The 17,812-nt window shown below is 39.3% G+C and overlaps 1 protein-coding gene across 5 annotated transcripts in view; it reads left to right on the top strand.

Moving 5' to 3' along the window:
- The window catches only part of LOC121084738 (transmembrane protein 68), a 28,506-nt gene that overhangs the window by 7,203 nt on the left and 3,491 nt on the right, over positions 1–17,812 (top strand). For 3 of the 5 annotated variants that reach the window (XM_040586620.1, XM_040586616.1, XM_040586617.1), the window contains 5 exons: positions 705–869; positions 5,422–5,615; positions 7,781–7,841; positions 9,648–9,787; positions 11,805–13,674. In XM_040586620.1, the coding sequence (XP_040442554.1) occupies positions 705–869; positions 5,422–5,615; positions 7,781–7,841; positions 9,648–9,787; positions 11,805–11,909 (665 nt within the window). In that variant the 3' untranslated portion in view covers positions 11,910–13,674. Of the gene's footprint in view, positions 1–704; positions 870–5,421; positions 5,616–7,780; positions 7,842–9,647; positions 9,788–11,804; positions 13,675–17,812 lie in introns of those variants that run through there. The other 2 variants (XM_040586618.1, XM_040586619.1) reach the window with 2 other exon arrangements.

The raw sequence follows: 17,812 nt of genomic DNA, 5'->3' as shown, positions 1-17,812 counted from the left end.
TGCTCAATATTAACTGAATATGTTCTATACTGACACATTTTGATATTTTTTAACTGAATATATTCTGCACTGTTAACTTAATTAGAAATATAAGTTCAGTAAGAAACTTGTGTGTGTCTATGTATCTTTCAATTAAGCTTACAAAGCCCCAAATACTTTTAGTAATTAGTGATGGAAAAAATATAGCAAGTATAACTCAGAGAAATAACAAAAATAAGCTTCATACCCTGAAGTAAAAGGAGGTCTGTAAATGGATGCTGTCACGTCAAATCTAAAAGTTACTGGTGGCAATGAACTTTGAAAGGTAAATAATAGCTCGAGATAGATTTTTTTCATGACTCCTATCCAATTCTTAATTGTGATTTCTCTTGAAAGATTGATTCAGAGGACTCTACAGCCTTGAAGAGAGTGAACTGAAAAAATAGGGAAGAAGTATATAGTTCAAGACAGTCAGACTGGGTACTTTGTTTTCAGGGTTTTTTGTTGTTTTTTCTTTAAATGTGGCTCTTCTGCTTTAAATGAAACTCGCCCTGTGAAAGCCACTTAGTAAACGCTGCAAGTCACCTCTTGACTTTTTAGCTGTCACTTTGCTCTTACCACTTCTCAATATCTATCAGTTTTTTCACCAATTTGCTGTGAGTTAGTTTCTTTGGGATAGAATTGTATTAAACTTTGACATCTGTTATGCCTTTAACTCCTAACAGGTTATGAGCTTCATGGTGCTGAAAATATTCCTGAAGGACCAGGGCTTATTGTGTTTTATCATGGAGCTACTCCTGCTGACTATGTCTATTTCACGGCTAGACTTCTTATAGAAAGGAAGAGATACTGCCATGTAGTAGCGGATCACTTCGTCTTTAGATTACCAGGTAACATACTTCATTATAAACAATCAGTTTGAGAACTCTTAATTATTTTTTTGAAATGGTGTAATTAATAAAAATTTTGCCATAGGAACACAGCTGTCAGAACACCATGAAGTTCAGCAAAAGCAAATGTGAAGTTGTGCATCTGGGATGGAGCAATCCCATACGACAGTACCCTGGGTAGAAGGTGGCTTTGCAGGAAAGAACTTTGGCGTTCTAATGGGCAACAAGTTGAGCGTGAGTCAGCATCGTGCCCTTGCAGCAAAGATGATGAACTGCATGCTGAGCTTTTTTTAGCATGAGTGTAGACAGCAGGTTGAGTGAAGAGATTTTTATTTTTTTCCCCACGGCTTGGCACCTGTGCAAGCACATCTTGCAATATGGTGTATGGTTTGGGACTCTACAGTACAAGACAGACATTGACACATTAGAGTGTTCAGTGGATGATGGGGAGCTGGAGCATGCCATGTATGAGGAGAGGCTGAGAGAACTGGATTTGTTTGGCCTGTACCAGGTAGGGGTGGGGGAAGATATTACTGCTGTCTTCAGCAACCTAATGGGAGGGTGCAGAGAAGAGGGAGTCAGACTTCTCACAGGTGCACAGCAGTAGAATGAGAAGTGACAGAGACAAGTTGCAACACAGGAAATCTTGATTAGATGTGTGGAAAAGTATTTTACCACGAGGGTGATCAGACACTTGAACACATTGCTTAGACAAGTTGGGGAATCTCCATCCCTGGAGACTTTCAAAACTCCAGTGGGTGAGGCCCTGAACAGCCTGATCTATTTAGACCTGCTTTCAGTGGGAGGTTGGACTACATTACCTTCAGAGGTCCCTTCCAACCATATAAATCTCTGGTTCTGTGAATGAATTAAGGGTATTCAGGGAAGATGAGCTCAAAGAGCCCGGATAACGTTCTGGGTTGTGTTTTGAAATCTGCACAATAACCAGTGATGGGCAACCCAAATAGATGCTGCTTCTCTTGTGAATCAAACCAGGAAGACTGCCAAAATTTCATCCTAGTACTAAGACTGCCTGATCTTGATTAAATCTTCAGCTTAAATTGGATGCCTTTTCAGGAGATGTTTTAGTTAACCAAAAGTTATTTTGCTCAATGGAGGAGAAATGGTGGGTGTGGAGGGGTGGGCTTCGGGAGTCTGTAGGCTGTTAGACACACTTGGATTAAAAGATTTAATGATCCTTCTGTTTTCATGATTATTGAATCTACTATGAATAGCTGTGAGGAACGGCTTGACCTATGAATCTGAATCTCAGGTCCATGCCAGTATGCAATTGCCAGTACATGATCTGATTGCATCCTCTGCACGGGGCACTGCTGTCCTGAATTAACTGCATTTAACTGGTGTGTGCTTGTAAAATGTTGCTGTGCCTCTTAAGAGATGTGTGAGCCTCAAGGAGTCAAACGTGCCTCTCCTTACTGCTTAGTGTTGAAAGATACAGCTTGATAACTTATGGAAGGGAATCTAACCTAACAAGAGACATACAGATATCTGAAGATTGCTATTGAACGTAGCCTAATGCATCTTTCTTTCATGTCGATGCAAAAGGAAATTATTTCATTGTCTCCGTTTGTACTATATCAATACTATGTATGCTTCTGTTGCTTGCATTTTGGAGCAGAAGGATATGAAATATGGTCCTGTGGCTTCTTTTTTACCCTTTTTCTTTTAGAAACTGGAGGTTAATGATAGAAAAAAGAAAACATTTCAATTGTTTCTGGTTCTTCTAGATCCTTAGCTGTGTAATGCTCAGGAATACTTCGATTTCCCAATGGTTAAGAGAAAATAGTTTCCTAAAGAGTGCAGTGAGGACTGTGCTTTTGCTTGTGTTCTTCTCCATCACCCTTTCCTATAGCATAGGCCATGTTTACCTCCTAGAGTCATCCCTCTTCAAAAGGCTGCCTGCTATTTTAGGGATCTAAGACAATCCCTCTCCTATAAAGTCCCAGAGCAAAGGAGCTGTGGCTTCTTGCCTGTTAAATATACAAGGTGTTGCAAAGTGTCTTGTGGACTAGATGTTCTGCAGATATACATGCATGATTACCTACAGTTGTGGAAGGTTGGATTCAACGGTCAAAATGATTCTTCTCTCTCTGTAGTCGTTAGGATCAGCCATAGAAAAATGGTGACATCCTTACCATCTTGCTACCAGGTAGCTGACAGCACCTATGTTGTTACAGTCGCTGGGGCTAAGCTAGAGAAGTGTGTATAGTGCACTTTGAGATAAGTGTTAAATGCATTACTGGGCACTCTCCAAAGGGTTTTCAAACATTGGTGTGGACACAATGTTGCAGACAATAGGAGCAGAGTATGCTGGGGCAAGTCCAGGTTGAACTGTGGAATAAAATTAATTTTAGACTTCTTGGTATTTGGAGAGATTGGCATCCCTTCATGCTCTGGAAGGCTGAAAAACTGTATTTAGATAACTTTGAGAGTTGTTTTGTTGTTTTAAAGTGAAAAAATAAATTCTTGGTCACTTTCATGCAACAGCCAGGTATGACCCCAGTGTTTCTTCTGACTCCTCAATGACCTTTGCCTTGGGTTCAGAATACCCTCTCTGTCCCTTCAGGGCCACTCCACTCTGCTGCTCTAATGGAGCCACATTTTTCCTCTTTGCTACTGGAGCAGAGATATTGCTAGTAACATATGATCTGCTGGCTAGGCTATAAGGTACAGCTAAGGATATAAGGCTTATGCTAAAAGCCAAGGGGGAAATAAACCTGAGAAATTTTGTGAAGACTTGAAAATCCCCCACACCACTATTTTGTATTACAATTTTTTGCCTGTATTCTGTCTGTATTCTGTTCTTTTTTTTCCGACCTACGCAGTGGATGGACTCATGGTGTTGCTCTATCAGCCTCCCCCTGTTCCCAGTGTGTCCAATGCAGAAAGGAAAACCATCTTCACAGCTTCTGCTTTATTGGAGTCTCTTTTCCTGCTCGGGTCAACCCTTCTTAGGACTGTTTTGTCTCTTTCCTGAACTCACTGACAGAAGGGGACTTGGAGACAGGCAGCTTCCTACTGCGTACATTCCAGAGAACTTTAATTAGTTTGGGAATGTAAAATGTAAAAACCAGCTATTGAAGATCCTACATACAAAGCACCTGAGAGAAATTAAATTACTTTAGGAAAACACTATTTCTTTGCAAATGCTAGTAGATGAAGACTGCTAGTGTCATCAGCAGTCTGCGAGGCAGGCACAGCAGAATATGAGACAGGTGTAATATAGCTTGTGTTCGGTTGTTATGCTTTCAGACAGATCCCAGTTGTGTATAGATATAAATCAGGAGTAATTATATTCACACAAACTACAAAGACTGGTTAGAGATCAGAGTTTAGTTAAGTATAAACTAATGCTGTGCTGCCCCATGGTCTCCTTCCCAAGCCCTTACTTTATGCAGGCTGTAAGAGAAGACAGATCTCTGTCTTAACTGTATTGGACTTCTGTCTGTGTGTGTGTATGTAACAAATATGTGATCGTAGTAACAGCTATTCATTTGTTAACCTGAGGTTAAGAAATGAAAATCTGTTACTGAGGGGCAAACTCAACTAGATCTGTTCTGTGTCCTTGTCTGTGGCTGATAAGGTTGTTGGGAAACTTCAAGAAAGAGAAGTATCTTTTCCATACTGTTTAGTCATTTCAAGTTCCCCTTTTTGGTATGCAGTACTCATAAATACTGTATTTAAAATTTATTGAACCAAGCAGACATGATTGATTTCCTGCAAACAGAGGTTTATGCTAGTTGTGTTCTTTCACATTACACTAGTTGTCTAAATTGATTAGGTATGCACCCATTTGATGCTTGTAAGCAAACTTTTGATGTTCTGCTGTTTCTTGAAGAGCAGTGTCAGTATGACATTTCAAATTTAAGATGATATAAGGAGTTTATATAACTTTACAGTTAAAAGCTTCAGTAAATGAAAAATCTTAACCTAAGATGAATATACCCAATCCAGGCTTGCCAGATACCTTTGTGTGTGAAAGGCCATCAGGGTACTTACAGACTGAACCAGGGAGTCAGTTCCTGCAGTGATGTGTAACACAGAATGCTGCATTTTTCTTTGTCATTCTCCTTGTGCACAGACTACTTTTTGTTTGCCGAAGTTAACAAAACAAAAACCCACAACAATTTACTGGTATTTTCTCTTGTTGCATTTTATTAGGACTGTGCTACATTTGAAAAGTAGAGCTTGGGCAAGGAGCCAGTGCCCTGCAGCCAACTTAACAACTCCTTTGAAGGGGCATGTGAAAGATGGCATAGTGCTTGCCAGCTTTTTCCAATTTCATTCTGATTGTGAGATAGCACCTGACTTTACTGTGATAAAAAGCCACTGAAACCCCTAAATCTTCAACTTTTTAGACCAAAATTTATACGTAGGACTTAATGCTTCAGTCCCTCTACAATCATCTTTGATTTTGGGTTACAGGTTATTATATAAAATAAATTTTAGCTGTTGTGTTCTGTATTGGAAATCTGTACTCAATGGTAGTATGAATTAACATTTTCTGAATTAATACTTTCTTACCCTACAGGTTTTAAAATATTACTTGATGTACATGGAGTTATGCATGGACCAAAAGAAGAATGCGTCAGTGCTCTGAAGAAGGGCTACCTGATAGCTATTGCCCCAGGTGGAGTTCGGGAAGCACTCTTTAGTGATGAAATGTATACTATAATCTGGGGTAATCGGAAGGGCTTTGCTCAAGTGGCCATTGATGCAAAAGTGGTAAGTATGACAGATCACAGAAGAGAAGCAAGGAATGCTGACTTACTAGTACTTTCTTCTAGGGAAAGCTGTTTGGATTATCATATATTTGGTGTGACATTGCTGAGTATCGTGAGTATGGTCTATTTGCTCTCATAACTACATTTCAAGTCTCTTGTTGCTTTTGATAAGGTGGCTTTGGAGTCAGCTAAGAATAGTGTTGCCAGGAAATCCAGAGTTTAAAGGAATGAGAGGTGAAGTCCAGGACGGTTTCTACATGACAAGCCTGTGCTCTTTTACATGTACCTGGTCAGGATTGTGATGGTGTAACCCCTGACCAGAATGGTTGGAAAGCAACATGAACATTTGTTTCCCCTGTCACTGAAGTATACCGTGACCCAGCACAGTATGGATTCACTGGCGCTACATCCTGTAGTGGCATTTTGTGGTAGTAAGGGATGTCTAGGGCATGCAGCAGCGGTAGCAGATGCTGCTCGCTAGTGTGAGCTGTCTCTTCAATTCTAATATATAGCATTGCACTTGATCAGCAGGCAGATACTTATTCATATGGGACCAGTTGTGAAAGGCACATAAGTGTATGAATAGTTGAATTATACCTGTTTTAATAAGCGTTTCAGAGTCCTTCTCATTCTATATTGGTACTTGAAAGATGTGTGCATATGTCTGTAGGTCTGCATATATCTAATCTGAAAGTAAGTCTCACACCAAGGGTTTTATAGTTAGGTACTGTCAAAGATAAAATCTCTGGATTTTATACAGAAATAGAATACTTTTAAGACCCAATTTTAAGTGTGTGTCACTTTTCTCAGGAGAAAAATAACATTGTTTAAACAGGCTATTTTCAACAGATTTACATTTTACTAATGTATTATAATACCACATGAAAGACCATCCTTGGGATTCAACTATGGTTGTACTAGTTATTTTACTGAATGTGTGTTCAGTTCCCTTTATGCACTTGCAAAGGTCTTGCAGCTTTATCTCCCCCTAAAAAACACCTGAGAGTTGCAGTAGAATAGGAATAGTGTTGGAGGCAGGCTGAAAGTGGGGAAAATACTTAGATTGAAGATGAACTTTAATTCACCTTTAATCATGAACATAACTCCTCGTGGAAATTAAAACATCAGAAAAATGTGTCTTAAAACTGGGACCTTCAGCTTGGAGTTGTCTCTTTTCAGTGATTTGTTTGCCAAAATTTTTGTCATATAAACCAACTTGGTACATACAAAAATCTCTACCTCTATGTCAAAAGTAGGATGTTCCAAATAAGATGGTTCTAGCATAAAGAAGTTTGTTAACATTCGGTTTAGGTAACTGCACTTCTTTCTATTCTCTACAGTTGCATTGGTTTATTTAGAGACCACCCTGGCCCCCCCCAAAAAAAACCAAAAAAACCCCAACAAAACCCCAACAAACAACCCCAAAACCAAACAACCCAACCTGTTTTAAAAGTTTCACTTACTAGCTCATCTCCATGCTTTTTTAAAAAAAAGTTTGAAAGAATCTGAATGTTTGAAAATCCCATAAACAGTTCTGTATTTCTGATGATGCTATACACAGTGAGTGCATATTATAAGATGATAAAAAAATTTCATGTAGTAGTCAGCCCCCTCCCGGTTCTTGTAAATCTTGTAAATCTTAAATTGCAAGTTCAAAAACAGCAATAAAAACTTGAAATATGCAACCATTCCAAATATTCATCAGCAGAAATAAACCATGGACATGTATGGAATATGACACATGATGTGTGAAGCAATACAATTAACATAGCAGAGATGAATCAGACAAGTTTAGAATCCCAATCCTGTGAATTCTTCCCTGTGAGCATAGCTAAAAATTAGGTAAGAGTTTTAACCACTTAAGTCACAACTGTGCAAACACTGCTAGACAAGGGGAGGCCTAAATGCTCCACAGGTTCTGAAATCTTGGACTGCTTTGAGAAAATGGGCTTGCTGAAATAGTAACTCACTGAAATCTCATGGTATTCTCGAGCTTGAAACCTCACGGCAGAAGATTGCGGAAGAACTAAAGAATACTTGTTTTGCTCTCTGTATGGTCTTGTCTGAGAAGCACTTCTGAAATTGATTTGCTTGTTGGGTTTGAGGTAGAAATTTTTAGATAGTGGTATCTTCGTTAAATTCTTAATTATGTTTTTTCCCTCCTAGCCCATCATTCCTATGTTTACACAAAATGTTCGAGAAGGCGTTAGGACATTAGGAGGAATAAGTAAGATATTTTCTATTTTTCTGTAGTTTATTTTTCCATATATGTTTAGCCTATCTCTGTAGAAATAATCCCCATATAAATCTGAGATTTGACACAGCCTTGTTTCTGGAGGTTTGCTGTCCCGTAGAGTTCAGAGATGTTATTAAGGTTTAGTGTCAGCATTAGATGTGGTATTGGCTTATCTAAGTTACTCTCCACATAAGTGTGCCTTTCACAGAAGCAGTAGAAGAGAGGAAAAAAAAAAAGCCAGAAAAAGGCAAATAGATTTACAGCACTTTTTTCCTCTGCTTGTATCTACTCGCTCAACTCCAGGTTTTCTGCTGTCTGTTAAGAAGCAAAGCAAATAGGGTTTTGTGACTGACACGTAATTTCTTTAAATGTCCTCCTAAAGCTCTGTGCTTACACCTCTACCTGTACTTATATTTCAAACCATCTGAAGTTTATTTTATCTGTAGTTGGTTTAGTATTCAGCACTAAACCACAGGTCCTTATAAACCCCGGCATTTGCCTGCTCTCTTTTCTCATCTCTATGGGTCTTCTAGCTAGCACACAAATAGATGGGTATATATGTGAAGGGTCCACTTGTGGGATGTTTAGATGCCCCCATCTCTGCTGATCTGCTAGTGTTAATCCCCTGTTTTTTTTATATTTTCCATCTAGCAGAAAGGGCCTGAACAGTCTCCTCCCCACCACATGTTCTGCCTCAAGTATGGCATCATCTGCATCAGAGGACTGCAGGGCAAAGCACTTCTGTCCTCCTCTAATTAAAAGCCAAGGCATCAGATGTAGACGTGCAGAATAATTCACACATTTGTCGAGTTATACAAAAATATACAGCAATTAATTGTCGCTGTGTTCAGGAGGATCTTCTCAGCCAAGCAGAAATTGAAGCCCATATCATTCATGCTACTTGTATTCTAGCAGAGGCGCTACAGGAATGGAGTTCTGTTGATCACTGGAGGTGTTACTCTAGTTTCAGTGGGTTTGGAATATTCTTTATTCTTATAGGTCATGTATAGAAAATTCCACATCTTGGACAGTAAGGATTTTCTTATGCCAACATTTCAGTTAATGGAATTCCTTGTCTAAAATTGAGACAGAAAATATTAGTACCCATTCTGCAAGGAATCTGTTCTGAGTGTATTTGGGCTAGATTCTTAGAAGGTGGCATGTGGGGAAGATAATGTGTCCTCTTACAGCTGATCAAAATACCTGTTTTTTCTCTCTTTTCATGTTGTTTCACTGCAACCGGTCTGTGATCTGAAAGAGCAATCCAATGTTTTAGCATGACCGGCCTTTAGGCTAGGCAGATAAGACTGTTTTAGATCCTGTAGACCTCAGTGGGACTGAACAGAACAGTCTTCCAATACTGTTTTTTTTATGCTAACCTGTAAAATTAGCTGGACTGTAACCTGTATTGTGTAGCATTCCCTTCTCCAGAGAGGTAGCTCCTGGATTCTTTTCCTCTTCTTCCTTCTCTTTGCAGCTAGTCTTTGGAGGAGAGATTTCACACCAAGTTAGGGTGGAAACAAGTCTGATGTTAGCATTAACACAGCTTTTAGGAAATGAAAGTCAAGGGTAGACTAGCACTTGAGATGACACACTCTTTGAGAATCTGGGTCAGGGGCTGGATTACTTGACAAGCCAGTTTCAGTTTTAAGATATACTGGGGAAAAAAACTTTACAGAATAATCAGTGTCTCTCCTCTTTTTTTTTTTTTTTTTTTTTTTTTCCCCCCCCTCTCCTTCTCACCCTTCCTTTTCCTTCTCCTGCTTTCCTCCTTTCCCCTAAATCTTTTCACATTAGAAATACTTAGGTCACTATATGAACGTATTAGATTGCCAATAGTTCCTCTGTACGGTGGATTTCCAGTCAAGCTTCGTACATTTATTGGAGAGCCCATTCCGTATGAACCAAATATAACTGCTGAAGAACTCACTGCAAAGGTAAGATAGATATGCATATACATATTTAAAATATTGACTGTTGTGACAGAAAACACTGGAATATTCTTGTCAAGTAATTTCTGCCTTGGAGCTAGTTACAGAAGTTGGTGGAATGGTGGTAAGCTTTGGACTAGCCTAACTCTGAACGCGCTTCTTAAATGCTATCTTTATTACCACGCCTTGCAGATGTTCTAGGCCTTTTAAAGTCAATACTGCACCCTATATTTGCTTCAAGGAATAACTTTAGGGACTGGAGAAGTTCAGTCAGATAAGACTGCTCTGAGTTGATAAAGACTTAAGTACTTCACCCAGAGAAAATGTTCTGATTCTTGGCCTTTTCAGAAACATACTGCTGAAGCCTGTCAAATAGAGCAAACCTGTGTTCATAAACTGTTGAAATTCAATACAATAAAAAAATTAAGGTAAACCATTTCGCTGTATAGTGTGTTTCCATTTCTATTTCCTCCAACTTCTCACCCAACAAAATTAACTTTTGAACATTCCCCTAGTTCAGATTTAGGTGGCTTATAGAAAAGATTGTCAGGTTCTCATGTTCATTCAGTTTATTAATAGATTTCACAGTGCACAGACTTAAAACAGTTGAGTGATGGAGCAGTCAGACGGAGGGGGCTGAAATGGCCATTTTTTAAAGGTCCACAGATGGTAACTTTTAGCATTCAGAAAACTTTGAGAGAAAGAGATTTTTCTTCTTGACCATGCAGGTGTCTCACCTCATCTGATTACTCTGTGATTAGATCTCTGCAAAATGACATCTTAAAATGTTTATCTCCGTTATTTTATGCCCTGGTTATGGAAAACTGATTGTTTCTTCTGGGAGTTCAGTATGACAGGACTTCAGAACTGTTTGCTTTCAGGAGAGAATGTATGTTTAAACGACTTTAAAACATGATTTGGCATCTTACCTTTATGCCAACCCCCGCTTGTTTCTGACTTAAGTGCAAATTCTGCTAGATAAGGCACCTAGATTGTGAATCCCTTAGGCTTCTGGTTAGTGATTTTGAAGTTGTATCTCATGTTTCAGGCTATGGCACAGTATGCACTTTCCCCATTATGTGTCGAAGAAAATTAAGCACCAATTTTTGACCTAATGGAAATTTTAGATCTGTAAAGACACTTAGGACCTGATCTATAAAGAGATGTGGGCAGGAACCTTTGCCTAGGACTTAACAATTGATCATATACTTCATAAAAACAGTGGGAGCTTGTACCAAGAATCAGTTTTCTCCTTGCTGACCACTGGTTTACAAAGACAAATAGTTCTCTGTTCTGTCTCTAGCCTTAAGAATTCAGTAGTCTGTGCTTCTCTAGGCAGATTAGGAAGGTTACAGCATGTACTCACCATAGCTTTTGCATGTTGCCCTGGTTTTGAATGTTCCCCGTAGAGCTTTTATCTAATTAGAATAGCTGCTATTACCTTCTTGGCCTGCTATGTTTTGGACTGAAAGTAAATGCTGCTGTCACATGCAGTTATTGTAGGTGTGGTTTAAGCATATGCTTTACAGGACCAGTTCCTTCAGAGGACTTGGGTGCAGGGATAGCTACTTCGTAGAAGCCAAATGTGCTGAGACACAAATTGTGTTTCCTGTGCTGCTAATAAGCAGGTGTAGAAGCAATGTTCTTGCATACTGGAAGTGTTACAGATGCAAACCTGGGCATAGGCAGAAGTGCCTGAGTTGTAGTACAGCACACAGGTGCTGACATGTTTTATAGATCTAGGTCTCTTCATTAATTTACTCCATTGTCATTTTACTATTGCGTATCACTAATAGAGCTTGTAAGCACAGCTACCAGAGATAAAAGATAGTTTGTTGGTCTGTTTCTTGCCAGTGATTCCGCAAACACATCTTGTGGGCTTAAATATGGAAAAATAGTGTTTGGAACTTGCAGTAGTTTGTGACATTTGACAGGATGAAAAAAAGAGCTTAGAAATTGTGTTAATGTGTGAACAATATAAAGATGACTTAATCTGACAAAAAACTTTTCTCTTTCCTTACAGACAAAAGCAGCACTCCAAGCTCTAATAGAAAAACATCAGAAAATACCAGGAAATATATTTAGGGCTTTAATGGAACGATTTCAAACACAAAAGAAAGAAGATTAAGGTCTTCTGAATAAAATACTATTTAGGTATAATATTCTTAGTTATATTTGTAACTTATTCATTCTTCTAATAATAGGTTTTAAATTCTGCCCTAATGATACTGCTGTATAATTGAAGATACAAGACACTCCCTTCCCCTTCCTCCTACCCAGTATCAAGCTCAGGAACCCAAACTTCCAATCATTTATAATGGAGCAAAGTTTAGTTTGTGATAAATGCATTCCTACCTTGAAAGTGGTTGGTGGTTGTGTGTGTTTGTTTTTTTTAAATGGCAGCTCTGCGAGTCTTTATGTATGTGGTCGCTTGTCTTTTTTTTTTTTTTTTCTTTTTTTGGTGTCATTCCCCTACTCCCTCCCTCCAGGTTGCTCTTTAACCTGAATGTTAGACCTGCTGAAGAGCTAGAGTCTTACTGTCTTGATCATAATCACTGTAACTAGGTTTCGCAGGCCAGATTAATGCCGTACAGCATTTATAAAATCTTTCTTCAGGTTGTCACTCTAGTGCTGTTGGAAAACAGTCAACTTTCTATGGTCTGTAGAACGACAAAACCTATGGTGGAAAGTGTTTAGTTTTACTGGGTGAGCTCAGAAAGAGTTTGGAGTGGTGAGAGTGGATTAGAGAACTGCAGTGAACCAAATAAATTTGTTACTGGAAACCACTCCGATGCAGTGAACGAGAACCCTACAGCACAGGTGCTGTTCCAGGCCGAGCCACATTGGATATCGGCCCTTGGGTAGAGAGCTGTCCTGTATACTTCTCAGTGAATCTGCAAATTCTCCTTTGGAAGTATGAGCCAAGCATTTAAACTTTAAGAAATGGAAATGAGACTACTGTTTAGTAACATGAGCTTATAAAGCTTTCTTTTGAAGGAAAGAAAGAATTAGCACAAAATTCCTTTTAAGAGTAGTAGTTCTTTTGAAAAACAGGACATACGTTCCCAAATACCCTTTGAGTCTAGTATATGCAAACTGTTACATATATAAACAGTTAAACATGCATATTCTTTAAACACAGTTATTTGCATAAGTTATTAAATCAGGGTTGAGAGGCAAATCCTATATATTTTTCTTAAGTGAAAACAATTGAATGAACAGGAAAGAATTGCAGGCTTGAGCTTTTGTGCACTTACAGTAAATTATACTTTTTCTGAACTAAAGCCTATGCTTTTATTGTCCAAACAGGAAATATTTGAAATATTCTGTCTGATTACCAGCAAGTTTAATCTCCAGTTCTTAAGTTAACATCTGGGTACTCTTCAGTTTTGGGATGAGGACAAATTCCTTAAGACAAAAGAGTTTTTTGCCATATTACATTGTCTCCTTTCAATATTGTTGGGGTTTGACCTTTCCTTAAAAGAAAAAACAAAAACAACAGCCCCCCTGCCAACTTTTGAAAGTTCACTTGTATTCAGTTTAGTATCCATGCTTTGCTTTATACTAGTGAAACTATGTAAGTGCATGTGGATGATGCCCTGTGTTAGAAAAATACCACTTTATGGGAAGGAGTCTATAAATTATGGTTTGCAAAAAGCTTACTTACTTCATGATGTTACTTTATATCAAAAGGACTTTATGTGATGTTGAATTAAATTTTTTAAAGCTTGAGGAAGAATTATGTTATGTAAAAGCAAATGACCATTCTGAAGTTCTTTAAATGACTTGGGTTTTATTTGAAGGCACAATTGTGTTCTTTTAATTTATCAGAACGTTTTTAAAAATATTGTGTTAACACAGTATGTCATTAAAAGTGATAATGCCAAATTCCAGCATCAGAGTATAACTTAAGTATGACTTTGTTTTTACTGGCCATCTTGAGGAAAATGTGTATTACTCTATATAATGAAATTCTCAGGCAGCTGAACATATTTTGTGTTGAGGTTGCATATATGTAAAAGAAAACTCAGTCTAAAAGGTTCTGTTAGACAACAACAGACATGTGCGATCTGAGATTTTGTAAAATTTATTTTAATAATGTTGGCTGTTTAATGCAGTTTTGTCCCTGTAAGTATTGAAAGATGAGTATAAAAAATGAAGGGCAGTATTGGTACTCTTTAAGTGTTCATATTTGTATAGGCCTTTCATATTTATTACTATATATAAAAAATGTATAGAAGACCTTTTTTTTGATAAAATGAATTTGAATAAAATTGACAACTGGAATAGGCTTCTGAAGTTTTGCATTGTGTGTGAACTAAATGAAATTATACATGGCCTGCCCTGCTGAACCTTCAGTGGTTTTGAACAGCACGTAGTACCCTCGAGAAGCTCTTATTGCTGAGTGTCTGAATAGGGGTGGAAGGATCAAAGCCCCCAAAGGAATGAATTAAAGGAAAAATAATTTAGACAACAGTGGAGTAAAAGATAAAAGTCACATAATCAAGTGAGTTTTAATAGTTGTAATCAGTGCTGCAGGAGGCCTTCGCAGGCACTGCAATAAGATTCCACAATATGTCATAAATACTGACTAGTAAGGTTTATTTGTAAATATTTGGGGTGTGAGTTACCTAGTTCATTTTGTTGAAAAAGGGAGCAGACCTGCAGACTCTCGCAAGTAAGGTTATAGACCAGGCTTTTTCCTTTCAGCTGCTTTGGTTTGCTGTGGGTCAGGCAGAAGTATTTAAAGGAGAGTTTAGCAACAGCAGACTAGACCGCTGATTGCCTGGTTGGCCTTTGGATATGCTGAAGATGCTCCAGTTTTCTCTATACAAACAGCATAACCAGGATACGCATTTTTAGGTTGTTTGGAGGTAGAAACAGACTGACTGCTGTACTAACAGGTATTTGTCATTATCTCTCGGCAAGACCCAGAACTCCTACTGGCCAATTTACTGTCCTCTTGTGTAATAGCAGAGCTCAGTCTGAACATCTATTATTAGGATACTTCCGTGTGAGGTTAATCACTGCAAATACAAGGTAGAGCAGTTAATCAGCATTGTCAACACAATTGGGTGATTCATCTGGTCTTGGGTTTGCTGTAGAAGTATACCAGTAAGTTGCTCCATCCTATTACTCCGTAAAGAAAGATAGAGCTATGGTGACAATGTGCTAGCTCTACAGTGCTTAATCCTTATTAAGCCTGTCATAGAGGCTAGACTGCTGCTTTTGTGTTATATTTGCACCAAAAAAATTACGGTACCAAAAGTAAACATGGAAGTGCCTGGAATTGCTACTTGAGTGTAGTAGCACAGAAAATATATGTTAAGCAAGATAATCCTCCAAAACATGTCTGCTGAAACTTCACAAGGCAATATGATGTCACTTTCTTAGTTCTATTCACTTCATGTCTGTGAAGGTCCTTGCCGGTGACAAAGATACTGTGTTTCTACAAAACGGGTCAGTGATGCTAATGCATTTTTGTATATATATATATTTTCTTTGGATTCAGAACTAGCCAAAATGAATGGTAGTCTCAACACAAATCACAAAGATGGTCAGAGGGCTGAAGCAGCTGCCCTGTGGGGACAGGCTGAGAAACTTGGGGTTCAGCCGGGAGAAGAGAAGGCTCCAGGGAGATGTTATAGCAGCCTTCCAGCGCCTAAAAAGGGTTCTACAAGAAAGCTGGAGAGGGACTTTTTACAATGGCATGTAGTGATAGGACAAGGGGGGATGGCTTTAAGCTGAAAGATGATAGATTTATATTAGATATTAGGAAGAAATCCTTTACTGTGAGGGTGGTGAGGCACTGGGCCAGGTTTCCCAGAGCAGCTGTGGATGCCCCATCCCTGGAAGTGTTCAAGGCCAGGCTGGATGGGGCTTGGAGCAACCTGGTCTAGTGGGAGGCATGTCTGCCTACGGCAGGGGATTGGAACTGGGTGATCTTCAAGGTCCCTTCCAACCCAAATGATTCTATGACACTTCTCAGCATGGGTTATTTGCAGTATTTGCTTGTCTGGTTTTTTTGTTTGAGTAATTTTGTTTTGCACAGATGGTTGCAAATTTACCACTTACTGCCTCGAATTTTGTCACAGCATATACTGAGTGCATACCATATGTTGCTTCCTGAAACATTTAAAAATTGTTATAACGATCTCTTCATGTTAGAAAATTGGTCACAAAAGTGTAATAAACTGTTGAACTGTAGGGAGAATTTTTTAAAAAACAAAAGCGTTTGCTCGCACTTCTTGCTTTTGCGTGTGTGTCTGAAACATTACAAAAATGTAAGATGCCATTTGGAATTAACATCAGGCTGCATATATAAGGCAGACCCAATATTTTTTCCCCACCACGGAGCTGAGTTGGCTGTTGTAGAGCAGATCCTATTCCACCAGGCCTTGTGTTGCAGCCATCACATGAGAAAAAGCCCACCACTCCCTGCTGTCCATACTAGTTACTGTAATGAGAGAGCGCAGCATGATTCTTCAGATCACCTTTGGCTCCTGTTTTCTAGCTAAAACCGCTGCATGATCTGGAAACATGAGATGCCAAAGTTCTAGAAAGAGACGGGGAGTGGGGGTGTATTGTATTATTTAGAGAAGATCATAAAAGTAAAAAAAAAAAAAAAAAAAGGCAAGAAACGGAACCATTTTTACCTAATTCCTTTTAATGCGAAACAGAACGTGCCAAACATCAGGGAAGATAGGAATTCACAATTTTGGGTCGTCTTTTCAGGGAATTTGTGGCATATCATTTGGGATGAGTCCTATTACAGTTGTGACTGATATTCATATATTCCAGACTTGGGTTTGCTTTTCTTCCAGAATGTTTCTTATGGTCAGGTGTATGCTCTGCTCAGAGCAGCTCCAGTCTTTCCTTCAGTTATTTATTAAGTGGGAACAGAAATGGAGACCCCAATGTACATTTGTTAGTTCTTTTTTTGGTTTATTTGAAGTCTACCAAAGGTACCTAGAAACATTTCTGGGCCCCTATTTCAACTGCTGTGATGGAGCTGCCAGCTTTCCAATCACTTCTTTACTCCTTAATTTTACTTTACTTGAGATTTCTCCTTACCATGTAAAAACCACTCTCCTGAGATCCACCAAAAAGTTTGAAGTGTCCTGTCTATTCAGAAATGGATTCATTTTCTTAACTAGCAGGCACAGCAGTTGCAGGCTTGCTTGGTTAATGTTTATTACCGTAGATTTTTACGTTCCAGACAGAATTTTTGGCATCTTGATCCTGCTTTGTGACAACAAGGTTGAAGGAAAAGGTCTGACTGCAACTTGGCTTAGTTTGTGAATGCATTAATGAAGATATAAACCAAGCCCTGCAGCTGAAACAAGCACACTCAAACCCCAGACTAGTTTTGGAATCCTTATTCTGGGCAATTGGGTCACATTTATAGAAACAAAACTTCCTGACTCCTTTTTCTCCTTGCAAAACCTGGCACCAGCACAGGAGCATAGCAGTAATGATGGCATTTCCAGGACCAAAGTTACCAGCTGAGCCACAGCAGGGGTGCTTGTTTGGGAGGAGCAGCCTCAGGAGAAGATCTCAGCAGCCCTTGCAGCCTGCCTGGAGCAACCCATAAGCCAGTAGACTGTAGCAGAAGATATCTAGTAGTCAATGCTGCATTGGGCTTGCTTGTCAGGCAGCAGCACGTCAAGGGTTGTGATTTCCCCTCAAAAGTAAGCTAGCAGCCATGCTTGCTATCCGTTTCCTCTCTCCATCACTGCATTGGTCTGTATTGTTTCCCGAAGGCTCCCCTGGCTCCCCACGTTGATACCCGGGGTCATTCAGGCAAGGCTTGAATCACAGTGAAGCTTTGCCTTTGCAGGGGGCAAAGTGAGCCTGAGCCCCCGGCAGACGCAGCGCTGAGGCTCGCCCTGCGGCAGGCACGCATGGCACGGCAGAGCAGGCAGGGGAAGGGGCAGCAGCCAGGCTCACACAGCCACCCCATCTGTAGTGCCTCAAGTGCCCTGAAATACCTTGATCAGCCCAAGGCTGGCGCAGGTGTGTTGAGACAGA

This window comes from Falco naumanni, chromosome 3 (assembly GCF_017639655.2).
Source record: "Falco naumanni isolate bFalNau1 chromosome 3, bFalNau1.pat, whole genome shotgun sequence".
Classification (NCBI taxonomy): domain Eukaryota; kingdom Metazoa; phylum Chordata; class Aves; order Falconiformes; family Falconidae; genus Falco; species Falco naumanni.
This window is presented reverse-complemented; position numbering and strand designations above follow the sequence as displayed.